This window comes from Bos taurus, chromosome 16, assembly GCF_002263795.3.
Source record: "Bos taurus isolate L1 Dominette 01449 registration number 42190680 breed Hereford chromosome 16, ARS-UCD2.0, whole genome shotgun sequence".
NCBI lineage: Eukaryota > Metazoa > Chordata > Mammalia > Artiodactyla > Bovidae > Bos > Bos taurus.
In genome coordinates, this window is record NC_037343.1 from 61,501,976 (window position 1) to 61,528,787 (window position 26,812).

At 39.1% G+C, this 26,812-nt stretch overlaps 1 protein-coding gene across 3 annotated transcripts in view; it reads right to left on the reverse strand.

The window, feature by feature from the left end:
- ACBD6 (acyl-CoA binding domain containing 6) overlaps positions 1–26,812 on the reverse strand; it is a 194,458-nt gene that overhangs the window by 12,802 nt on the left and 154,844 nt on the right. Inside the window, exons 7-8 of one of the 3 annotated variants that reach the window (XM_024976524.2) lie at positions 19,387–19,417; positions 11,846–11,904 (exon numbers count right to left, since the gene is read on the reverse strand). In XM_024976524.2, the coding sequence (XP_024832292.1) occupies positions 11,879–11,904; positions 19,387–19,417 (57 nt within the window). In that variant the 3' untranslated portion in view covers positions 11,846–11,878. 3 annotated transcript variants of the gene reach the window in all.

Below are 26,812 nucleotides of genomic sequence, written 5' to 3' on the forward strand. Positions count from 1 at the left end.
TTTCTTCTAGTCCTCTATATTTTAGCTCTTATCTATTGGTTTCTGATCCATTTCAAGGCAATTTTTGCGAAGGGTATGAGGAAACAGTTGAGGCTTGTTTTCACCCCAGCATGTATGTGAACGTCCAACTGTTACAGCACCATTTGTTATACAGCCAATCCTTTCCTCCACTGACTTACCCTGACGCTTCTGTCACAAATCAATTTACCCATGAATAGGCTGGTCTGTTGGAGAGGGAAATGGCAACCCACTCCAGTATTCTTGCCTAGAGAATCCTGTGAACAGAGGAGCCTGGTGGGCTGCTGTCCATAGGGTCGCACAGCGTTGGACACAACTGAAGCAACTTAGCATGCGTGCATGCATTGGAGAAGGAAATGGCAACCCATTCCAGTATTCTTGCCTGGAAAATCCCAGGGACAGAGGAGCCTGGTGGGCGGCCATCTGTGGGGCTGCACAGAGTTGGACACGACTGAAGCAGCTTGGCAGTAGCAGCAGCAGGCTGGTCTATTCCTAAGTTATTTATCATGTTTCATTGACCTATACACCTTATTTACACCATTATCATACTGCTTCAATTTCTATATCTTTATAGTGAAAGTTGTAGTAAATAATAATATATTGTTCAAAGAAAAAAAAAGAAATTAAAAATATTTTGAACTAATGAAAATGAAAACACAACTTATCAAAGTATGAGGGATACATCAAAAGCAGTGCTTAGAGGGAAATTTACAGCATTGAATGCAGGTATTAGGACAAGAAGAAAGATATAAAATCAGTAATCTAAATTCCCACCTTAGCAAACTGCAAAAATCAAGAGCAAATTAAATCCAAAGTAAGCATAAGAAAGAAAAAAAAGAATTATACCAGAAGTTAGTGAAATTGAAAACAAATCAATAGAGAAAATCAATACAGTCAAATAATAGTTCTTTGAAAAAGGCCAATAAAAGCAATATGCCTCTTGTTATTGTTCAGTCACTAAGTTGTGTCGGACTTTTTGCAGCCCCATGGACTGCAGCATGCCAGGCTTCCCTGTCCTTCATTATCTCCCAGAGTTTGCTCAAACTTTTCTCTGTTGACTCAGTGATGCTATCTAACCATCTCATCCTCTGCTGCCTGCTTCTTCTCTTGCCCTTAATCTTTCCCAGCATCAGGGTCATTTCTAGTGAGTTGGCTCTTCGCATCAGGTAGCCAAAGTATTGGTGCTTCAGGATCAGTCCTTCCAGTGAATATTCAGGGTTGATTTCCTTTAGGATTGACTGGTTTGATCTCCTTGTTGTTCAAGGGACTCTCGAGTCTTCTCCAGCACCACAATGGGAAAGCGTTGATTCTTCGGCACTCAGCCTTCTTTATGATCCAACTTTCACATCCATACATTACTATTGGAAAAACCAGAGCTTTGACTATTCGGACCTTTGTTGGCAAAGTGATGTCTCTGCTTTTTAATATGCCATTTAGGTTTGTTATAGCTTTCTTCCAAGGAGCAAGTGCCTTTTAATTTCATGGCTGCAATCACTATCCACAGTGATTTTTGGAGCCTGAGAAAATAAAAGCTGTCACTGTTCCCACTTTTTCCCCAACTTTTTGCCATGAAGTGATGGAACCGGATGCCATGATCTTAGTTTTTTGAATGTTGAGTTTTAAGCCAACTTTTTCACTTTCCTCTTTCACCTTCATCGAGAGGCTCTTTAGTTCCTCTTTGCTTTCTGTCATTGGGGTGGTGTCATCTGCATACCTGAGATTATTGATATTTTTCCCTGGCAATCTTGAATCCAGTTTGTGATTCATCCAGCCCAGAATTTGCATGATGTACTCTGCATATGTGTTAAATAAGGCAGGATGACAATATACAGCCTTGAGATACTCCTTTTTCAATTTTGAACTAGTCTATTATTCCATGTAAGGTTCTAACTGTTGCTTCTTGTCTTGCATTCAGGTTTCTCAGGTGATCTGGTATTCCCATCTCTTTAAGAATTTTCCATAGTTTGTTGTGATCTACATAGTCAAAGGCTTTAGCATAGTCAATGAAGCAGATTTTTTTTTTTTTCCTTGCATTTTCTATGATCCAGTGGATGTTGGCTATTTGATCTCTGGTTCCTCTACCTTTTCTAAATCTAGCTTGTATATCTCAAAGTTCTCGGTTCATATACTGTTAAAGCCTAGCTTGAAGGATTGAGCATTACCTTGCTAACATGTGAAATCAGTGCAACTGTATGGTAGTTTGAACATTCTCTGGCATTGTGCCTCTAGTCAAGTTAAATAAGAAAAAAGAGAACACAAATTATCAATATCAGAAATGAAAGAGGGAGCATCACTACAGGTCCAATAGATATAAAAAGGATAATAAAGGAATACGACAAACAATTCAATGCCTACAAATATGATCATCTTAGACGAATTCCTTGAAAGAGACAATTTGCCAAAATTTACTAAAGAAAAAGTATACAATCTGAATAGGCCTGTTACCTATTAAAGAAATTTAATAAATGATTAATAACCTTTTATACTAGAAAGTACAAGGCTCATATGGGTTCACTGGTGAATTCTACTAAACATTCAAGGAAAAAATTATACCAGTTCTCTACAATCTGTTTTAGAAGGTAGCAGCAGAGAGAATACTTCCTAAACCATTCTATGAGGCCACTATTACTCTAATAATGTCTTTGTCTAGGTTTTGTTATAACAAAGGGGAAGCGGAAACTACAGACTGGTATCTCTCATGAACATAAATGCAAAATCCTCAACAATATATTAACAGATTGAACTGAACAATGTATAAAAAGAATTATACACCATGACCAAGTGGGATTAATTGCAGGTGGGCAAGGCTAGTCCAACACTTGAAAATCAGTTAATGTAACCCATCATATCAATAGGCAAAAAATAAAAATCACATGATCATATCAATAGATGCAGAAAAATAACTTGTCAAAGTCCAACACTTATTTGTGATCTAAAAAAAAAAAAAAAACAAACCTCAGTTAACTGGAAATAAAGGGGAACTTCTTCAACTTGAGAAGTTCCTGACTATTTCTTTAAACTTTTTCTGCCTTTTCCCTCTACTTACTTCTGGGATACCTATTATCCTAATGGTGCTCCTCCTAAAAGAGTGAGATGGCTCTTGCAGAATTTCCCCATTTTTTAATGCTATTTCTCTTTTCTACTTATAACATTTTTAGATTTCTATTTTTGAACACTCTAATTATTCTATGTGATCTGCTCTGTTTCAATGCTTTCTAATACATTCTTTATCTCATTTATTGTATTCTTCAGCTCCAAAACTTGTTTGGTTTTTTTTTTTAAGAGTTTAAATCTCTTTGACAAACTATTCCTTCTGTTCACTCATTTTATTTCTGAGCTCACTGAACTGACTTTTCTGAATTTTTTTGTTTGCTGAGTTTCTTCATGACCACTATTTTGAATTTTCTACTGCTGGATCATGGAAAAAGCAAGAGAGTTCCAGAAACATCTATTTCTGCTTTATTAACTATGCCAAAGCCTTTGACTGTGTGGATCACAATAAACTGTGGAAAATTCTGACAGATGGGAATACCAGGCCACCTGACCTGCCTCTTGAGAAGCCTGTATGCAGGTCAGGAAGCAACAGTTAGAACTGGACATGGAACAACAGACTGGTTCCAAATAGGAAAAGGAATACGTCAAGGCTATATATTGTCACCCTGCTTATTTAACTTATATGCAGAGTACATCATGAGAAACTCTGGGCTCAAGGAACCACAAGCTGGAATCAAGATTGCCGGGAGAAATATCAGTAACCTCAGATATGCAGATGATACCACCCTTACGGCAAAAAGTGAAGAGGAACTAAAGAGCCTCTTGATGAAAGTGAAAGAGGAGAGTGAAAAAGTTGGCTTAAAGCTCAACATTCAAAAAACGAAGATCATGGCATCTGGTCCCATCACTTCATGGCAAATAGATAGGGAAACAGTGGCTGACTTTATTTTTCTGGGCTCCAAAATCACTGCAGATGGTGACTGCAGCCATGAAATTAAAAGACGCTTACTCCTTGGAAGGAACATTATGACCAACCTAGACAGAATATTAAAAAGCAGAGACATTACTTTGCCAACAAAGGTCCGTCTAGTCAAAGCTATGGTTTTTCCAGTGGTCATGTATGGATGTGAGAGTTAGACTGTGAAGAAAGCTGAGCGCCGAAGAATTGATGCTTTTGAACTGTGGTGTTGGAGAAGACTCTTGAGCGTCCCTTGGACTGCAAGGAGATCCAACCAGTCCATCCTAAAGGAGATCAGTCCTGGGTATTCATTGGAAGGACTGATGTTGAAGCTGAAACTCCAATACTTTGGCCACCTCATGCAAAGAGTTGACTCATTGGAAAAGACCCTGATGCTGGGAGGGATTGGGGGCAGGAGGAGAAGGGGATGACAGAGGATAAGATGGTTGGATGATATCACCGACTCAATGGACATGGGTTTGGGTGGACTCCAGGAGTTGGTGATGGATAGGGAGGTCTGGCATGCTGCGGTTCATGGGGTCACAAAGAGTCAGACACGACTGAGCGAAAGAACTGAGCTGAACCAGTTAGATTGCAGTATTCCATGACTTTAATCTTGGTTTCTGGAGAATTGTCACTTTCTTCCTGTGGTACAGTGTTACTCCAGTTCTTCATGGTACTGGATGAGTTGGTTCCTCTGCCAGCAAATCTGAAGTATTTATAGCAACAGGTTAGAAGTTAGAGGCTTTCTGTTTTCCAGTTGGTGGCACTATAGTGTAAGTTTTTGGTTTCTTTCACCTGAGCTGCCTCTTGTTAAATCTGAGTTAGCACTTTCTACCTTCTGCTACCTCTTAGCTGTGGACGCCTGCCCGTGTTATTAGTTCTTGTGTCTCTGTGATCACTGGTGCCTCGCTTCTACCACTGTTCTGGGATCACCACCTGGTGCACCAGGATGGTGGGCTCTTCCCTTGTGTCTGGGATTCCTTGAGCCACAGGCTTAGCCACTGGAGGGGGAGAGTTAGGGAAAGTGGGATGCAGGGGTTGTGAGGGCACCTCTCTGTGTCCAATATCATAAGGTTAGTGGGCTCCACCACTGCAGTTGGGGGGCAGTTGGCTCGAGTTGTGGGTGCATCAACAGCTGGAGGGATGGGGGTCCTAGGCCCGACTCCTACTGTTGCCCAGCTGCCTGCAGCTACATGTGCGCTGGAGCCATGTGCCCTGTGTCCCCTGCTGCCACCGGATTCTCTGGGGCTGCGAGCTCAGCTGCCGTGGTGGGAAGGCCAGGACTGCAGGTACCACCTCTGCATATTTCCTCAGTTCTGCCTCCTATATTCCACTTCACTGACCTTTAGATGTACAGATATTTGGAATTCTCTGGCATCCTGGTGTGTTGAGCAGGGGCACCTTTGTTGAATTACAAATGTTTTACTGGTTATAGATTGAAAGGGAGAGAGAAAGGTAGCTTTTCACTCCACCATGTTGCTGACATCACTCCTCAGGAACTTCCTCAACTAAATAAAGAACATCTGCAAAAAACCTATAGCTAAAATCATACTTACTGTTGAGAAACTAAAAGCTTTCACAGTAAGACTGGGTATAAGGCAAGGATATTCCCTCTGACCCTCCTCCCTCCACCCTCCCGCATAACCATCCTCTGGGTCGTCCCAGTGCACTACCCCAGCATCCAGTATCGGCATCGAACCTGGACTGGCAACTCGTTTCTTACATGATATTTTACATGTTACAATGTCATTCTCCCAAATCTTCCCACCCTCTCCCTCTCCCACAGAGTCACCACTCCTTTTGAACACTGTACTGGAAAGTTCTAGGTAATGCAATAAGACATGAAAAGGAAATAAAAGATATACAGATTAGGGAGAAAGAAATAAAAATATCTTTGTTTGCAGATGACATGATCATAGAAAATCCAAAAGAACTGACAAAAAAACAAAAACAAAAACAAAAACCTCCTGGGACAAATAAGCAATTATAACAAGATTGCAGGATATAACACTAATGTACAAAAGTCAATTGCTTTTCTATATACCAGCAATGGACAAGTGGAATTTGAAATTAAAACATAATACCATTTACATTAGTATCCCCAAAATGCAATACTTGAGTATAATTCTAACATGATATGTATAAGATCTATATGAGGAAAACTATAAATCTTAAAATCAACAAAATAAGTAATTGGAGAGATATTCTATGTTCATGGATAGGAAGATTCAATATCAAGATGTCAGTTCTTCCCAACCAAAATCCCAGGCTGTGGATACGAACAAACTGTACAGTTTATATGGAGAGGCAAGAGGCCCAGAGGAGCCAACACAATACTGAAGTAGAAGAAAGCTGGAGAACAGATACCATCTCACTTTAAGACTTATGATAAAGCTATAATAATTAAGGCAGTGTGGTATTGGCAAAAAAAAAAAAAAAAAGAAAGAAAACTAGGTCAATGGAACAGAATAGAGGGCCCAGAAACAGACCAACAAAAATATTCGATATAAAGATCATGGAGTAATTCTCTCTAGGAGAGCAGTAAAGGGTGTTGGAACCCTTCCTTTGCCTTAAGGCACTGGCTAAAACTTCAGTACAATTTTGAATCAAAGTGGAGAGAGTGGACATCTTTGCTTTGTTCCCACTCAGAAGGAAAGCATTCAGCATTTTACCATTAAGGATGATATCAGCTAATGATTTCTTCAGGTTGAAGAAGTTCCCTTCTATTCCTATTTTGCTCCATTTTTTTTTTCTCCCCAAATCATGAAGGAGGTTCAAGTTTTCAGGGACTTCTTCTACACGTATTGAGATGATCATGTTTTAGTTTTGGTTCTGATTTGTCTGATAGGGTGAAATACAATGATTTTCAACTTTTGAACCAACCTTATATTCCTGGGATAAACACATTTGGTTTTAACTTATCCTTTCTGTATATTGCTATGTTCAATTTGCTAACACTTTAATAAAATATTTTTGCATCATTCATGAGACATATTAGCCTATAGTCTTCTTTTCCTGTAGGGTCTTTTTCTGGTTTTCGGTATTAGGGTAATGTTGGCCTCGTAGAATTTGTTGGGCAGGGTTCCCTCCCCATTTTCTGGAAGAGTTTGTGTGTAGAATTGGTATTATTTCTTCCTTAAATATTTAGTAGAATTCCCAGTGAAGCAATCAGGGCCTGGGATTTTTGTTGTGGGAAAGTTTTCAGTGGCAGATTCAATCTCTTCAATAGACATAGGGCTATCTAGGTTCTCAGTTTCTTTTTGAGAGAATTTTGTTAGTTTGTGTCTTTTGGAAATTTGTCCATTTACTCTAAGTTATCTAATTTATTGGTAAAAATTGCAAATAGTGTTCCCTTATTTGCTTCATAATATCCGCAGGATCTGTGTTGATGAGTCCCTTTCATTTGTGAAGTTGGTAATTTGTTTTTCCTTTTCTAAACTGGTCTGGCTAGAGGTCAATCAGTATTATTGACCTTTTCAGAAGTTTTCAATGGTTTCATTGATTTTTCTATTTCAGTGATTTCTGCTTTGATCTTTATTACTATATGTACTTTGAGCTTAATTTGCTTTTTCCAAAACAAATTTTTAAGGTGGAATCTTAGATCACTCATTTGAAACCTTTCTTTTTTTAAATAAAAGCATTCAATTTTCCTCTAAGCACTGCTTTAGCTGCATCTCACAACTTTTGAGAGGGTGTTTTTATTTCATTCAGTTAAAAATATTTTCTTAATTCTCTTGGAATTTCCTCTTTGACCTATGAACTATTTACAAGTGTGTTTAAGTTTCTCACAATTAGGGATTTTCCAGATATGTGTCTGTTGATTTCTAATTTAATTCCATGGTGGTCACAGAGCAAACTTTGTATGATTTCTTTTATATTTTTTAAAAGTTTGTTTTATGGCCTAGAGTATAGTCTATCTTAGTAAATAGTCTATATTTATATTGAAAAAATGTATATTAAGTGTTAACATTCTATAGATGTCAATTAGGTCAAGTTGGTTGATACTATGGTTCAGGTCTTTCATATCCTTGGCTGAATTTTTATCTACTTGTTCTATCAATTACTCATTTATTGCATGACAATGGGTTGTTTTTTCTTGCCTTTTTTATGCTTCACAATTTTTAAATGCAGAAATTGTATGCAGGAGGACAGTGGAGGCTGAAGTAAACAATACTATTTACAACCAGAAATGGGCATACTTTTTCTTTCGTTAGTGTGGGTGCCATTAGTATGGGTGTTGAGTCAGTCTAGTCAGCCATTGAACTGGGTTTAATTTTGTTGTTGCTGTGGACAACTTTAGTGCATCAAAGGCTGTAAATTCCTCCAGCTGTGGGCTGTTGCCACCTTATGCTTAGTTTTAAGAGTCGGGTGCCAGAAGGTATTTTCAGTATTCTCACTTCACCCTCAGCTTTTGGTAGTCTGAAATATCTAGTCAGCTGCATATCTACCATCTGTATTCTTTCTCCTTCCCTATCAATAAGACTGCTACTGCTTATTTCTCAGAGTGAGGCTCATGGTGAGAGTGGGATAGAGATCTTCATGCTTTTGGGTTACTCTGAGGTGGAAATGTCTCAACATTCCTGCATACTCCCAGCTCCCCCAGAGGTCAGCCAAACCCTGCCTTGTGTGAGAGGAAATATGTCCTGAATGGGAACTTCCTGTCCTGCCCTCAAGGGACAAGAGACCTCTGCTTTGTGTCGGCGCAGGGTCCTGCGCTCAGGGGCTCCCTGTCCTTCCCCAGGGGCAGACAGGTTTTACTTTCACTCCTCCTCCAAAGGCAGTGGATATGTCCCTAGGCCCAGGAGAGGAGGAGAGAACAGAAAAGCTTTCTGCTCGTCCCCCAGTGGCTTAAGGACTTTTCTTGGTATGAAATAAGGGTCTAGGGAAGTGGCAGGCTTTCATTTCTGTGTACCACTGAGGAGGGAGCTCTCTGTTCTCAATTTGTCTAACAGCACCCAGTTAATGAAAGAGTACATGAGTGAAACGTGTTCTTGGGTCTGATGCTAAAATGTCATACCAGCTCACTTTTAGAATTTGTTAATTTTAGCTGTTTTCTTCTTATCTGCATTTATGGTGGCTGCCTCTTCCTCAGTTGTTCTATCAAAAGCAAAACAGTTGGTGTGTCTTACAGGGGCTTGTCATTCTTTGGAATCTGCCTTACTTTGCTGACATGCAACTTCTGCTATCTGATGGCCCTTTAAAAAAGTACAGCTTTGCAGATTATTTAGCATTTTCTTTTTGTTAGTGTAGAAACAATATTCTGTTGCTATTTTCTCTATCTTAAGTGGAAGCAGAACTTTCTGGGAGTTTAGTTTTAAATTATTTACTAGGAACATTTCTTCTTTTGCACTTTGTTGGTACTCAGATAAAGATAAAGAAGTTTGCATGGTTCCCTCGATTGTCTTCTCTCCCCTGGTGGGTGCCAGGGCTCCTTGGTTATAAACTGTGAAGTGGGCACAGAACCAACAGCTGAAACAAGGCTGTGATAAGTCTGGGAGAGCTTTGGTGATTCTTTGTATTATCCATCCTGAAAACTTAGGTACTAAACTCTAATCCATAATAGCACAGACTCAGGGGTGGTTCCAAGGGAACAGAAATGGAAGATAGAAATTTTTCTAAGCTAAAGTCAGACCACTTGGGAACCCTATCTCTCTGCCTTTAGTGGGAATTCTTAGATGACTACTAGAATTAGAAATGTTAAATTAATATTTGAATAAATGAATAGAGAGTAGGAGAAAAAGGTGTGTGTGTACTACATCATGTCCAACTTTGCAACCCTATGGATTGTAGCCTGCCAGGCTCTTCTGTCCATGGAATTTTCCAGGCAAGGATACTAGAGCAGGATGCCATTTCCTGACCCAACAACTGAACCACTGGCAGGCAGATTTTCTTACCACTGTGCAACCTGGGAGGTTCAGGAGAAAAAGGTGCAGAAAGGACAATTTGCCTATTCTAATCCTGGGACAGGAGTTAATGGGTTGAAATCATCTTTGGGGATATGCCTGAGACAGGGAGGAAGGCAGAGACAGAATATCTTTATCAGTAAAGTGTTCAGGATTATAATATTCCTTTGAAAGTTTAAAATTATCTCCCCAAGTGAACATTTTCAAATTTTACATTTTTGAAAGGTTTTTACCATGAAACACTATATACACCAAGTTAGATTCCAATGGAAGACAGTCTCTTAGAAAATAAAACAAAGTTAAAGACACATTGCCTAATATCAGGGAGCTGTGAAAGAGGATATTTATCCTGCACAGAACTAGTTACATGACATTTATATTTTAAGGAATAATCATTTAACCTTTTTGCTGCAGCTATCACTCTCAACTCATTGTGAGAAATACTTGGTTAGGTTTTAAAATTGGAACTTTTATAGCAGTATCAGAGGAATAAATTTCCTAGTGTATAAATCTGTAATACCATGGTCTGTCAGATCACACTTGAGCTCAAATCTAACCCAACACTTGAGACTGCTAAGCATAAAGATCAAGGCTCAGCAGATGTGGACTATGGCTCAAGACACTAAGCTAGCTATGTCAGGCAAAGGGGCATTAATTTCATACAACCTGTGTGATGATGTGACTTTTCCAGCAGTATGACACAAGTTATGAGTACCAACCCAGAAACGGAGCTTAAAACTGGTTTACATACAGAGAACTACAGCTAACTAGCTGAGAAAAGGCTTAACTGGTCTGTATAACAATCCTCTAACCCAAGATATATAAATGAAATTTTAGCTCAACTGTAGCTATGAAGTGAGATTTAAATTTGGAATTTAAGGGTTACAAAACAGTAACTTCAGAGTAAGGGATATGTTACCCACAAGGAAAGGAGTTTTATTAACAAATTCCTGGGGTTTATGCAAAGACTGGTACAAAGTTGCAGTAGGAAGAAAAAAATAAAGGACAAAAGGAGAAAGATTGATTTAAAGGACAAGAAGAAAACACACAAGTGAATCTTACCCTGGAGTGAGGAAGGCACTTGTAATACCTCTTGGAGAGTCACTGTTGATAGGCATCAATAATGTTTACATTTAGCACACAACCCCCTGCATGTAGAGGTACCCAACAGTTTTTGAAATTATATGCTCTGTGCTCCCAATTAGATGGTGAGCTACTTGATTATATACTTTTCTATATTCTCCTCTTCATCTAACACAGTATTGGGGATTAGTATTTGCTCAAAATTCATTAGTTAATTGACGTCTCTGCCTTTGGCATCTTCAGTGAAGCACAATTCACAAGGCAGAGTCGTCTTTCAGAAACACGTGAGCTGCTCACGCTCTCAAAATGGACAAAGACAAAGAAGATGAGGGCGAGATGAGAAGGAAGGGGTGCAAACATTTTACCAAATTAATGAGGGGCTACTAGTGCCTACAATGTGCTGCAAAACACAAAAACGTTCGTAAGCTCATCTCGGAGAGGCTTGAGCTAGTCTATAGGGATTAGAATAGTTGCTGGATTTATGGTACCCTGGGAACCTCTATTTGTCAAGTGCCATGGAGGCAGCCCTGACACTGGTACAGGTGAAGATGAATTTTCATTCAGAGCAGTGAGCCTTCTGACTCCATTAATCCTCGGGGTTTTGATGATGAATTTCTTTCTTTTTTTTACTTTATTTATTTTCACTCTAATGCCTCCTCCCACTGCCCTGAAACAGCGTGCAAGGAACAGAACAGATGGTGCTTTACGTGGAAGATCGAGGGCTCATGAGGATACAAAGCCTGCCCACTCTGAAATCACATGACTGCACGTGCAAGGAAAAGCCTTGATTTCCCCTGGGAGACACAGATGCAATGATGTTAGTATTCCCAGTGGAGGGGGAGGAGGAGAGGACTAACAGGCCATTTACAAGGAAGACCACACTTACACTAATACACTCTTCAGCAAAGACCATGTTTAATCACAAAATAACAGGAGGACAGATACCTAAAAGTTAAAAAACACCAAAATAAGACAGAGGCAAATGAAGGTTTAGTATGCCACTATGCAAAATGCATTTTGAACAAACCAGTAGGGACATACAGTAGTAGAACACTGGCCTCTAGTTAACCTGTCATTGGCTCTGACCCAGTTTTAATCGGAAGAAGGCAGGATTTACAACCTGCTTAAGGATGGAGTTTGACAACTGCTATAATCAGAAGAGCTGTCAACACAAGGACAGCTGTCAAGCCAAACTGTAATTCATAAAAAATAATAGCTAAGCCCCCAAGACATCCCCAACACTGTGTGCAATCACTGGATTTAACCATACTTAGAGTGTTATGAAAGTTCTAAGAACAGGTTAAGGGTCCTAAAATAAAATCAAATCAACAAATAGCTATTGAATGTCTATTAAATAAAAAATTCAATAATATTAAGTGATTAAATGGATAAAATATGCCCAGAAGATTCCCTGGCATATAGTAGGTGCTTAATAAATTGTAAAGTATCAACATTATTATTACAAGCAAAACTCTGTTTTGACAGTCTTAAAATTGGGCAAAAGTCTAGTGACCTAGTAAGAAAATCTAAATTAAAAATTAAATTGCACCTTTAAAGTATTAATTCATGAAATATTTCTGAGTTGTCAGAATATTTTAGTTTTATATATTTGTAATGCCAAAACCTCTAATACTATTTGAGTGTTTAATTATCTTGATTATAACATATGTGGTATTAGTCTTGTTATTTCTACAATAATATGAGAGAAAGAGATCATTTTACTAGATTAATCTTGAGCAGGATTCCTAATTCAAGGATAAATAATTTTTATCAGTATCTAGTGAGTCTTAATGAACAGAAATAGGAATATCAAGGCACATAAATGAACATATATGTGTGTGTTTACTCACAAGTACAGTCTTGAAAAACAGCCTGACCCACTGATCAGGGTGACCAATGATAAAAGATTTTCATTTATTTCTATAAAAGATTATCTCCCAAAAAATTGTGTGTGCTTTAAAAGGATACTAGGACTGTAATTATTTATGGAGTTATGAAAAGACTGGAAGTAGAGTTAGAAGACCTGGACAAGTGTTTTGGCTCTGCCACCTACAACACGTTACCCGTGTCAAGGTCACTTCACCTCTCTGGACTTCAGTTTTTTATCTGTAAATATAGGAAAACAGGGCCTAGCTAAGGCATCTGTTGGAAACATTAAGAGATTATATGTATGAAAACAGTAACACCACCATCTTATCTATCAAGGTTTGAATTTGTGTGTGTGTGTGTAAACTTTATTTGAGTATAAAATACATACAAAAGAGTACCAAAATAAAAAACTTTCTTAAGATGAATTTATCCATGTAACTGGCACACAGATCAAGAGTCAGATCATTATTAGAATCTCAGAAGCACGCTCACCCTGTTCAGCCCTTTCAGATGCTACCTACCCAGTTCCCCAAGGTGCCCAATATTCTGTGTGCTAATGATGGAGGTGAGTTCTTCCTGTTTTTGATCTTCATATAAATGGAAGCATGCAGTACATACTTCTTTTGTGTCTGGCATCCTGAACTCAGTATGTTTATGAGGTTCATTATTTTACACTGTTTCTTTTGCAATTCCATTTCGTATCTTTCTGCAGTGCCTTTTAGAACTGCCTTTCAGTTCACCAGAGTTGTTTTTTTTAATTTGTGCAAGTTCTGCACTTTAACCTATTCATATCGTATTTTTCTGTAGCTTTTCATTTATTGAAATTCTATTTCATTCTCTTTGAAATTCCCTTGTTCTTTTTTGGAGCATCTTGTTCTTGTGTTTTCGAATCCTTGATTTCACACAAGTCTTTTTTTCTGATAATTTCTATCCAGTAGTTTTACTTAAATTCCTTAAAGTCTAATCCTGTGGTTTACTGTGTCTGCTGACATTCACTCAAGTGTATTCTGTAAGTTTGAATTGTGTGCTCATTTTCAGCAGAACTTCTTTCTGTAGGAATTTTGTGCTCTATTAGTTAAGGGAGAGAAGTTTAGCATTTGCTTCTGCCAGGCCCTTTAGGGGTAACCAGCTGAGTGCACTTACTATGTTAATTTCTCAACGTGAGAATTTCTGAAACAATATAACTTTAAACCCCACACTTGCTTGAGATGGGGCTTTTTTTTTTCCCACCCACATTCTGGTCTGGGGCAGATAACCTTGTTGTCCTTCCTTACACTAGTAGGTCAATTTTTCTAAGCTACTTTTCCCCTACTGGGGATGCAGTCCTTAGAGGGTCTTGTCTATGTGCAGGGTCTCAGTTCCAGCTTCCATTCCTCAGGAAGCATCATTTCCAGGGTTTGCTGGCACTGAAATCCAAGCCCACAGTTTTCCCAGATTAGATACAGTCAGTGCCTCACACACTAGCACTATGGTTACCAGGTCCTTATTTATTTAGGGTGGGGGGTGAAGGACACCCAATGTCCGAGGACATGTTAGCTTAAAAACCATGTTTGGTATACTTATCCAGCAAATAGTTGATGTTCATTAAATATCTGAATGCTGCTGCTGCTGCTAAGTCACTTTAGTTGTGTCCGACTCTGTGCGACCCCATAGATGGCAGCCCACCAGGCTCCCCCGTCCTTGGGATTCTCCAGGCAAGAACACTGGAGTGGGTTGCCATTTCCTTCTCCAATGCATGAAAGTGAAAAGTGAAAGGGAAGTCACTCAGTCATGTCCGACTCTTAGCGACCCCATGGACTGCAGCCTACCAGGCTCCTCCATCCATGGGATTTTCCAGGCAAGAGCACCGGAGTGCATTGCCACTGCCTTCTCCAATATCTGAATGAATCAATTACAATTAAGAAGTTAAGTGGTATTTACAATACTAATAGAGCCCATATAATATTTAGATTTTAAATCATTTAAATTTAATTTTCAAATAGGGAATATGGTTCCAAATACAGAAGTCATTAAAGGGTTTATAGGAAAAAACTTATTCTGTGCTTGTATTCCACACTTCCTCCCTTAGGCAATCAACATTCACTTTTGTGTATCTTTCATTTACTAGCAAATATATACAGATATATTCATGGCAGCACAGCATATATACTATTCTTCACTTGACTCCTTTCCCTTAACAATATATCTTAGAGAATTTTTTCGTATCAGAACAAAAAGAAAATATAGCTTATTTCGAAGCCAGTCAGAAAGACCTTCGAATAATGTCAACCCTGTTACTATCCAGAAGTGAAGTTTACATATATCAAATTAAGTGGACACATTCCCACGTCGGTAAAGGCATTTACCCCAAATGGTTAACTACGGATGACAGAATGGCTCATCTACATTCTCAAGGGCATATTTAGTCTGGTGTAACTGTTTCTGCAGTTTCTGGATGGAGAAATGAAAGGAAAACACCACACGTACCACAGAGCAGGTACTAAAAAATGTCTACTGAATGAAAAAAGGATTGAGGGGATGGAAATAAGAACTAATAATTTGCTTTCTTTTTAGACATGCCACACATTTCCTAAACTTGTGTATGTATAAAGAATACTTTTTTTTTTTTTTAAGATTTTTGCTAATTATTTTAAAGTAGAGGACAACTGTTTTACAATATTGTGTTGGTTTCTGCCCTATTTCAGCATGAGTCGGCTATAGGTACATGTATGTCCCCTCCCTCCTGAACCTCCCTCCCACCCCATCCCACCCCTCTAGGTAGTCACAGAGCATTGGATTTGACCTCCCTGCATCTGATTCAATCTCTCACTTAAATTTTTTGAGCCAATGAAACTTGTTTAAGAAGAGAGAAACTAAAACATATTTTCCACAAATGAGGAGTTTAGAAGGACTAGGATATTGTTCCAAGGACAGTTTTGTTTCCAGCTGAAGATTAACAGAGCATTTAACGGGACTTCCCTGTAGCTCAGATGGTAAAGAATCTGCCTGCAACGAAGAAGAGCTGGGTTCAATCCCTGGGTCAGGAAGAACCTCTGGAGAAGGGAATGGCAATCCATTCCAGTATTCTTGCCTGGAGAATCCCATGGACAGAGGAGCCTGGCAGGCTCTAGTCCACTGGGTTGCAAAGAGTCGGACAGGACTGAAAGGCTAACACTAACCACATGAGCATTTAACAATACGATCAACCTCTGATGAAACTGACACGGTATCTTTTTCTTCTTAGATGAAGTGTTTCCTTCCTTCTGCTTCTGAGAAGCAGGTCCTGCTTTCTAAGCAGTTCTGTTTGGCTTTACTAGGCAGCTGAGTGGTCCCTTCACACCTGCACTTTGAGTTGTCAGTCACCACGGTCCCCAGGCCCTAATGCAGCCCTTGAATGGCTCACTGAGAGCTGATGAACCTCAAGCATGTTCATAACAGTTCCAATGAAGTCCCACGAATCCACCTACACTGCTTATGCAACACACTTTTAAAAGAATTTTACCGTGAGGAACTCCCTCCTTTTCAAAGGAGGTTGCATTGGCAGAGTTCTCTTTTTAAGCAGAGCGGTACACTCTGGACCTCATGGCACATATTTTGAAACAAAAGTCAGTTTGCTTCTTGAAGCCAGGCGTCAGGAATAAGGCGCAGCCCCGAATTTTTTGGTGACAACCTCACAATCACTGTTGGAGTGCCTGACTTAATGCCTGGTTCAAACAGGTAAGAAAGAAGCTGAGAAAAGTGTTTTCCTAGACTGAAAATCAGAGTTCAGAGTCGCCAGCGTTTGGTGATGTTAGAGGAGCTATATGACAGACTTATATGAACATGTTTGCAGAGTGAGAGATGTGAGCACTGTGGAAAGTGGGAGGGGAAGGCATTTGTTTTTCTTTCCTTTCCTGGTAAACTTAGAGATAATGGGTTTGAATTTCTAGCTCTGTTAGGTAAGTTTACTAACTTCTTTGAGTTTTGATTTCCTCATTTATAAATTGCAGAAAACAATAACTACTTCAGAGGGCTGTTGATAGAAAGGAGCCTTGAAATTTCTTGTGTACTGTGATGGGCACACCTTTCAAAGGTATTTGGTAACAAAATGTACATGTATGCATATATGTGTGTGTATATATATATGCAACTTAACTATTTTAAGTACAGAAACAGAAGAATATAAAGGCTAATACAACAAGTTTTTGGCTATTACAAGTAATGCTGCAGTACATGTTCTTACTTTTCATTATACACATGTTGGGGAGTATTTCCAGGGAATATACTAGAAGTGAAATGGCCAGGTTGTAGGGTATGTGTACCCTTACCTTCAACTTCACTAGATTTTTGCCACATTCACCTCCAAAGTGATGCAGTGGTTGGACACTCCCAATAGCAGTATATGAGAGTTTCTGTTCCTCCACACCCCAGTTCTATTCTTCGCACACGTTGCGTGCGTGCTATGTGTATGCTAAGTCGCTTCAGTCGTGTCTGACTCTTTGCGACCCCTTGGACTGTAGCCCATCAGGCTCCTCTGTCCATGGGATTCTCCAGGCAAGAATACTGGAGTGGGTTGCCATGCCCTCCTCCAGGGGATCTTCCCAACCCATGGATTGAACCTGCATCTCCTGTGGCTCCTGCATTGCAGGTGGGTTCTTTACTGCTGAGCCACCGGGGAAGCCCTGGTGCACATATTTTACATGTTGCCAATCTGTGTGAAGTTATATCTGAATGTTTTAATCTGCATCCCCTAATTATTGTTGGGAGACATTTCTCCAAGGGATTCTCATGTTTCTGTACACCGTGTGACCAGAGGTAAAGATAGCTTTTATGCTAGACTGTCTTTCAAAAGATGTTAATATAGTGAATGACCTTTGTCAACGGAGGTACTGCTTCCTTCTAGAATAGAAGGCAGGTTTGTTTATTGTCCAGTATGATAAAGACATGTGTTGTCCAGGCCAAAGGTTGGGCAAAGCTGCTGGCAGCTCATTATAAAAGGCTGGAGATCCCTAAGCTTAGGATTCCTAAGCCATGACACTATGTGTCTAAGATCTGCTGAGGCTTCTCTTTGTAGTTCCCATGGGACTCAAGGGGAAATGACACAAACATGAAGCTCATGCTGCTTGCTGTGCTGTGAACAATAGTCTTCTGTCTCTGATCCATGAGTTTTGTGTCTTTTGCCAGCAAAATGGCAACCCACTCCAGTGTTCTTGCCTGGAGAATCCCAGGGACGGGGGAGCCTGGTGGGCTGCCCTCTATGGGGTCGCACAGAGTTGGACACGACTGAAGCGACTTAGCAGCAGCAGCAGCATAAAACTGCATCAGGCTAATTGGTAAGAGTTCAAGTAGTGTATGATCTCAGACTATTCATAGTTCTTGGAAGTTATTGGTGAGGGTGAGCCTCTTGTTTATTGGTTATTTGGCTCTTTTTCATTTGTGAGCTATCTATTTTTTGGGGTCTATTTTTTCCATTTGATTGTTTCTTATTGACTGGGAGATGTTCTTGATATACACTAGTTTAAATATTGATGGCTGTCTTTTATTCAACTGTGTGTGTGTGTGTGTGTGTGTGTGTGTGTGTGTGTGTGTGTGCGCGCGCACGCATGCTCAGTCACTTCAGTCGCATCCAACTCTTTGCGACGCTATGGACTGCAGCCCACCAGGCTTCTCTGTCCATAAGATTCTCCAGGCAAGAATACTGGAGTGGATTCCCATGCCCTCCTCTAGAGGATCTTCCTGAGCCAGGGATCAAACCCACATTCCCTGCATTGCAGGAGGATTCTTTACCCACTGACCCACCTGGGAAGCCCTTATTCAACCATGCTGATATCCAAATAGAATAAAAGTAGCAATACTTTTTCTAGTACTTCAGTTTCCAAAGTACTTTATTATCTCTTACCTATTACCAATAGCTCCTTAAGAGCCATATTACTTCCATTTTACAGATTATCCTCTATTTTACAGATTGTTTAAGTGAAAATTACTTAACGAGGCTAATCAGTTAATAGAAGAAATAAAAAATCAAATCTATTTTTCTTCACATCAAGAAAGTATTTCTTATAAGAGAGATTCTAGCTCCTAAGTAACAATGGTTAGAATCTTAGTTGTCACTGATAATAACAGGAATGAAATAATGAAATTTCAAAAGGGAATTGGAGGAACCTTCATTTCTGTTGACTGTGTAGAAACGCTCAATTCATTACGAATGTGTCCATAAGAATTTTAACATATAATCAACTTTAGAGGTTATTAATCTATTTTTTAAACATAAAGTTATCGTAGCTCTGCTGCTGCTAAGTCGCTTCAGTTGTGTCCGACTCTGTGCGACCCCATAGACGGCAGCCCACCAGGCTTCCCTGTCCCTGGGATTCTCCAGGCAAGAACACTGGAGTGGGTTGCCATTTCCTTCTCCTATGCATGAAAGTGAAAAGTGAAAGTGAAGTCGCTCAGTTGTGTCCGATTCTGTGTGACCCCATAGACGGCAGCCCACCAGGCTCCGCCTAGTGGTTGGCATTTTTCCAAGTGCTATGTAGTGTTGGACAAAGCTGAGAAAAGCAAATAAAGTCAAATATAATTAGTAATAATTTAAAAACATCTTACCATAATGTAGAGCTGTTTGACCTTCATTGTCCTATAAAAGAAACAAAGAATCTAAGTTATTGCAAAAGTATGAAAATATATAAGCTATAGCAAATATTTGATATACCAAAGTTCCACAGGTTTACCAGCTACAGGAAAAGAAGCCAGTTCTTTAAGCCTCACAGTAACCTCTGACCAAACTCTCCATCTTGGAGAAACGGAGAAGGTTGAATGGTAACTTGTGCACTGCAGCAGCCACAGAGTGACAGGATGACTAGATCTGCAGATATTAAACCAAAGGGAATCCTTTAAAATGTGACAGTTTGATTACCCAATTAGTGGCAGAAAAATGGCCATTTATCATGGCCAGTATTATAATTTTTTTTTTAAGTACATTCCCAAAATCTATCTAAGAAGTCTATGATTTATAGTAAGAATTAGTAGCTTTGTAACCCATTTTCAAAGGTTCAGATTCCAGGCTTGTAACACAAAGTTTTCTAAGCATATCAAATATTATACAGAAATGTGATTTCAAGGCACACAAAATCTCTACAAGTTAAGGTAAAAATTCCCACATATACTCAGGAAAATCCAACTGTTCAGCTTAATTTTTATTTCTTTAAAATCAAAATATTTTAACTATATAAACTAATTATTGATGAGTACTTTTTCACGATGCTATTTCTTTTGAATTCAATTTTTATTTTACATTGGAGTAGTTGATTTACAATGTTAGTTTCAGCTGTATAGCAAAGTGATTCTGTTATACATATATCTATTTTTCAGATTCTTTTCCCATAGGTTATTATAGAACATTGAGCAGTTTTCTGTACATATTGTTGGTTATCTGTTTTATTATATATAGTAGGATGTATATGTTAATCCCCACACTCCTAATTGATCCCTCCTCCTCTCCTCTTTGGTAACCATTAAGTTTGTTTTCAAAGTCTGAGTCTGTTCTGTTTTATAAATAAATTCATTTGTATAAGTTTTCTAGATTCTACGTATAAGTGATATCATATGATGTTTGTCTGTGTGACTTCATTCAGTATGATTCATTTGTATAAGTTTTCTAGGTTCTACGTATAAGTGATATCATATGATGTTTGTCTGTGTGACTTCATTCAGTATGATTCATTTGTATAAGTTTTCTAGGTTCTACGTATAAGTGATATCATATGATGTTTGTCTGTGTGACTTCATTCAGTATGATTCATTTGTATAAGTTTTCTAGGTTCTACGAATAAGTGATATCATATGATGTTTGTCTCTGTGACTTCATTCAGTATGATAATGCCTAGGTCCATCCACGCTGCTGCAAATGGCATTATTTCATTCCTTTTTATGTCTCAGTAATATTCCACTGTACACATATACCACATCTTCTTTATCCATTCCTCTGTCAATAGACATTTAATTTGCTTCCATGTCTTGGCTATTGTGAGTAGTGCTGCAATGAACATTGAGGTGCATGTATCTTTTTGAATTGTGGTTTTCTCTGGATATATGGCCGGGAGTGGAATTGCTAGATCATATGGTTGCTCCCTTTTTAGTATTGAAAGGAACCTCCATGCTCTTCTCTATATTGTGTGCTCAGTTGCATCTGACTTAGGGGCACCATGGTTGTAGCCTGCCAGGCTTCTCTGTCCACCACTTCCTACTCCAAGGATCTTCTTGACCCACGGATTGAACCCATGTGTCTTGTGTTTCCTGCATTGGCAGGCAGACTCTTTACCACCAGGGCCACCTAGGAAGCTCTGTTCTCCAAATAGTACTTGTATCAATTTACATTCTCACCAACAGTGTAGGAATGTTCTCTTTTCCTCTGCATCCTCTCCAGGATTTATTATTTGCAGATTTTTTGATGATGGCCATTCTGACTGGTGGGCTTCCCAGGTGGCTCAGTGGTAAAGAATCAGCCTGCCAATTCAGGAGACGCAGGAGACACAGGTTCAATCCCTGGTCAGGAAGATCCCTTGGAGGAGGAAAAGGCAACTCACTCCAGTATTCCTACCTGGAGAATCCTATGAATAGACGAGCCTGGTGGGTTACAATCCATAGAGTCACAGAATTGGACATAACTGAGCACACACATATTCTGACCTGTTTGAGGTGATACATCTTTAGTTTTGCTTTTCTCTAATAATTAGCAATGTTCAGTATTTCTTCATGTGTTTTTGGCCATCCATATGTTTTTCTTAGAGAAATGTCTATTTAGATCATTTGCCCATTTTTTGATTGGTTGTTTTTGGTTTTGTTTTTGATATTGAGTTGCATGAACTGCTTATATATTTTGGAGATTAATCCCTTGTAAGCTGCTTCATTTGCAAATATTTTCTCCCATCCTGTGGGTCGTCTTTTTGTTTTCTTTATGGTTTCCTTTACTGTGCAGAAGCTTTTGAGTTTAATTAGGTCCCATTTGTTTATTTTTACTTTTTATTTTCATTACTCTGGGAGGTGGACCTATAAAGGTATTGCTGTGATTTATGCCAAAGAACGTTCTTCCTATGTTTTCTTCTAAGAGTTTTATAGCATCCAGTCTTATATTTAGGTCTTTAATCCATTTGAGTTTATTTTTGTGTATGGTGTTAGCGAATATTCTAATTTAATTGTTTTACATGCAGCTTTCCAGTTTCCCCAGCATCATTTATTGAAGAGACTGTGTTTTTGCCATTGTATAGTCTTGCCTCCTGTCATAGACTGACCATAGGTGTGTGGGTTTACTTCTGAACTTTGTATCCTGTTCCATTGATCTGCATTTCTGTTTTTGTGCCAATATTATAGTGTTTTGATGACTGTAGCTTTGTAGTATAAAGTCAGGGAGCCTTATTTCTCCAGTTCCATTTTCCTTTCTCAGAATTGCTTTGGCTTTTCAGGGCCTTTTATGTTTCCATGCAAATTAAAAATTTTTTGTTCTAAAAATTTTGTGAAAATGCCATTGATAATTTGAAACAGATTGCATTGAATCTGTACATTGCCTTGAGTAGTATAATCATTTTGACTACATTGATTCTTCCAATCCAAGAACATGGTATATCTTTCCATCTGAGCAATGCTATTTCTTAAGCTGAAGGCAGATGATCACGTTACATGAGCAACACATAATCAGGATGATGGATAGGTGAAAAGTAGAATTTAGATTAATTTGATATGCATTTAGTATGTGCATGGCCATTCTTGAGCCCCTGGTAATTAAGAATAAATGATTAACCATTATTGTAAATGAGACAGAGTGGTATTATGATTTAAATCAACTACTCTTAGACAAACCATATCTACCTTTCCCATTTCCTAAAGACTGAATATGGGGGTTGGTTCCCAGAAGGTTTTGGGTATGGTTCTATTTAATCTCCTAAGAAGAAAGGCAAAAAGCTGCCACAGAGAGCTTATTTTCTGGTTCAGATAGGTGGTTAGAAAAAAGTAATTCTTTAACACCTAGAGAAGTTCAGCAGGGATAACAGCCGATGGGTAGAAGACAACTTTGAGGCAATGTAGTTTGATTAAACTGTTTTCTTACCAGGAATTGGAATTCTCATTGGATTTGGCGGTAACATGTGGGTAGATAGGTTGGAGGAGATATGAAAGATGTAATTTTGAGGAACCTTGTGACTAGGGTAGATTCAGCTGAGGTGCAGCACTGCTTACGTTTGGGATGCTCATTATATGTCATAAGGATAATAATAAACTCTAAGGGTAGTAAAAGATGGACAGCAGCACCAAGAAGTCAGAAAAACAAGAGATTATTTTTGCCTACTTGTTTCTTGTATTTTTCAATTCAGTCCCTACTTTGCTCCTCATTCCTCTTTGCCTTGCCCTGCCCTTGAGATTAATGACAGGTAGGGGAAGAGAGCTGAGGCAGCCACAGTAAACAAGATCCAAGAGATGATAATGAGGGGTGGCAATGACAGTGTGAAGTTGTGTTCCTGAGTATCTGGATTTACCTGGCTACAGTCAAGGGCAATTTTGAAAGAACTGTATTGCCCACTATGGCTTTAAACTTGTATCTGCTTTGCTAGTTTCCAAAGTTAACCAGTAAAAATGTATGTGTGTGTGTTTGTGTATGTGTACACACACCTGATGGGTTTATATATTCACATTTATGTGCACACACACCTGATGGGTTTATACATTCACATTTATAGTTTAAATGCTTGGCAACAGAAAATAATTTCAGAAAGGGTTTAATCTATTGCAACCTCAGGACTCTAACCTATGCATCCATCATGCAAGGTTATATTTTCTACAATTACCCATTTTTAGAAAGTGTAACTTTCTTGCTATTTGTGCATAAGTTCCTTGTTTAATTACTGTGTTCATATAAATATATATGCAGAGTTCAATTTCATTCAATTTGTAATTGCTTATCTTCACGAGAGGTAGAAGCATAATTTATTTCTTTTAATCACTTTTACCAATGAGTACTAAATCTATATCTCCACCTCAATCTCCAACTAATGAATTAATTTAAAATGTTTATTGAGCTCCTACTATGGTCCAGGCAGTGTTCCAGGTACTGGGAGCACAGAGGTGAGCAAGAGAGAGAAGGTCCATCATGTTATAACTCTTACATTCTAGTGGTAGAGGAAGTAATAAGCAAATAAATCTTTTCTGTAATAGACAGCAATAAGTGCTCCAAAAAGCAAAATACAGTGTCTACATGATGTGAGATGCTATTTTAGATCAAAAGAACAAGGAAGGGCTCTTTGAGAAGGTATGTACACACAGAGAATTGGGGAAGATTCTAGTGTGGTCATGCAACCTCCTGAGCTGAGCACATCATAGCACCCATCATCCTCCTGGTCTAGAAGCAAGCATGTCACTCAAGCCAAACCACTTAGAGTCTTCTCTTAGGATTTTCAAAATAGGATTCATGTCAATGTATGGCAAAACCAATACAATATTGTGAAGTAATTAGCCTCCAATTAAAATAAATAAAGTTATATTTAAAAAAGATTTTCAAAATAGAGCAAGGAGATAGAAGCATGTGTACAGAGAAAGCCTTTTTCTTCCTGGTCAAAAGAAAGTGGTGTATGAATAAAAACAGATACAAAAAGATAAATATTGTATTATTCCAGTGTATGAACTATTTAAGAGTAGTCAAATTCAGAGAGACAGAAATAAAACAGTGGTTACCAGGGGCTGCAGAGAGAGAGGAAGGAGGAATTATTGTCCCGTGGGTACAGTTTCAGTACGGGATGATGAAAACATTCTGCAGATGGATAGTAGTGACAGCTGCACAACAACATGCATGTTCTTAATACCACTGCTGCTGCTGCTGCTAAGTCGCTTCAGTCGTGTCCGACTCTGTGCAACCCCACAGACGGCAGCCCACCAGGCTCCCCCGTCCCTGGGATTCTCCAGGCAAGAACACTGGAGTGGGTTGCCATTTCCTTCTCCAATGCATGAAAGTGAAAAGTCAAAGTGAAGTCGCTTAGTCGTGTCTAACTCTTTGCGACCCCATGAACCACAGCACGCCAGGCCTCCCTGTCCATCACCAACTCCTGGAGTTCACTCAAACTTATGTCCATCGCGTCGGTGATGCCATCCAACCATCTCACCCTCTGTCGTCCCCTTCTCCTCCTGCCCTCGATCTTTCCCAGCATCAGGGTCTTTTCAAGTGAGTCAGCTGGCCACCATCAGGTGGCCAAAGGATTGGAGTTTCAGCTTCAACATCAGTCCTTCCAATGAACACCCAGGACTGATCTCCTTTAGGACGGACTGGTTGGATCTCCTTGCAGTCCAAGGGACTCTCAAAAGTCTTCTCCAACACCACAGTTCAAAAGCATCAATTCTTCGGTGCTCAGCTTTCTTTATAGTCCAGCTCTCACATCCATACATGACTACTGGGAAAACCATAGCCTTGACTAGACAGACCTTTGTTGGCAAAGTAATGTCTCTGCTTTTGAATGTGCTGTGTAGGTTGGTCATAACTTTCCTTCTAAGGAGTAAGCGTCTTTTAATTTCATGGCTGCAATCACCATCTGCAGTGATTTTGAAGCCCCCCCAAATAAAGTCTGTCACTGTTTCCATTGTTTCCCTATCTATTTGCCATGAAGTGATGGGACTGGATGCCATGATATTAGTTTTCTGAATGTTGAGCTTTAAGCCAACTTTTTCACTCTCTTCTTTTATGTTCATCAGGAGGCTCTTTAGTTCTTCACTTTCTGCCATAAGGGTGGGGTCATCTGCATATCTGAGGTTATTGATATTTCTCCCAGCAATCGTGTCATGTATATCTTAGCACAATTTTTTTAAAAAGAAAGTAAAAAGTAAAAGATGTGGATCAAAAACTACAAGTGGCATTGTTCTCCACTTTTTGGAGAAAACAGGTGTGTGGGAGGTGAGAATGAAGTATTCACAAAGAAAAGAGTAGCAGTGAGAGATCCAGAAAGAATGAGAGTCTCTAATTCTTATTATTCCAACCCTGTCCTTGTCCTTCTTGGTTAGGTGAGCCAACAACAAAATACTCTCTAGGCAAAAGTGATCTTGTCACGTGCAAACGGAGTCCTGAGTAATACAGAACACAAGGTTATTTATGACTCAAGCCTTGGTCATCTTCCTTGCAATTTTGTGACCTCCGATTCCCAGTAAGAATACCTATCTGCACATTCACATCTGTAAATGCACTTCACTCTGCTTGAAATCTGTTCTCCAACCTTATAGTGTTCTGCTCTTCTCTCTTGTTTTAATATCCATCTTTGATATATTTGAGCATTTTAAGCAGACGTATAGTCCCTGTATTTCTTTTATTTGAGCTCAGGGAGAGGGGGCAGGTGGTGATACATGTGATACTTGTGCTGCCTGAGATTCGTGTACTGCTGATTACTACCTGTGTGCTTTATAATTTGGGACTGTGAATTCATTTTAAGTGGGGTTTTATCTGTGAAAAATTCTGTGCTTTGTTCCCTGAATGGAGATTCTGTCCCTCTAGAATGATTTTGCTTTTGTTTCTGACAGACACCATGGAAATAGTATCAGTCTGAGATCCCTACATTGGGTTCTTAGCTTGGAGATTTTTGAACACCTACTTAGTGTAAATTTAAAAAGGGCAAACCTATTTCTCATCCCACCTCCCCTCCTGGGTTTGGAGTGCAGGCTAAGAAAAATTCATGTCAGCTCTTTGTTGGAGGGTAGATTTTTAATGTCTACTTTTCCCTGATGGTGGCTGCTGTTTTTTGAGAGATTTCTACCTTATAGATACTGGGACTGTCAGATCCTTGCTTTCAGGACAGTCAGGTGTTGGTTTAAACTTACCACTTTCTTTTTAAAGCTTTGGGATTATTAAAAACTCAAGGCTTACTAATTTGTTTCTTAGCTGTGTTTGTTTTGGCCTTTGGAGAACAACTTTACTTTTTGGTAAGCTCTACCATATTTCCTACATTGTGGAGCATAAATGCCAAATGTAATTATTCTGGGGCCCAAACAATCATGAACTCAGTTCACAGTT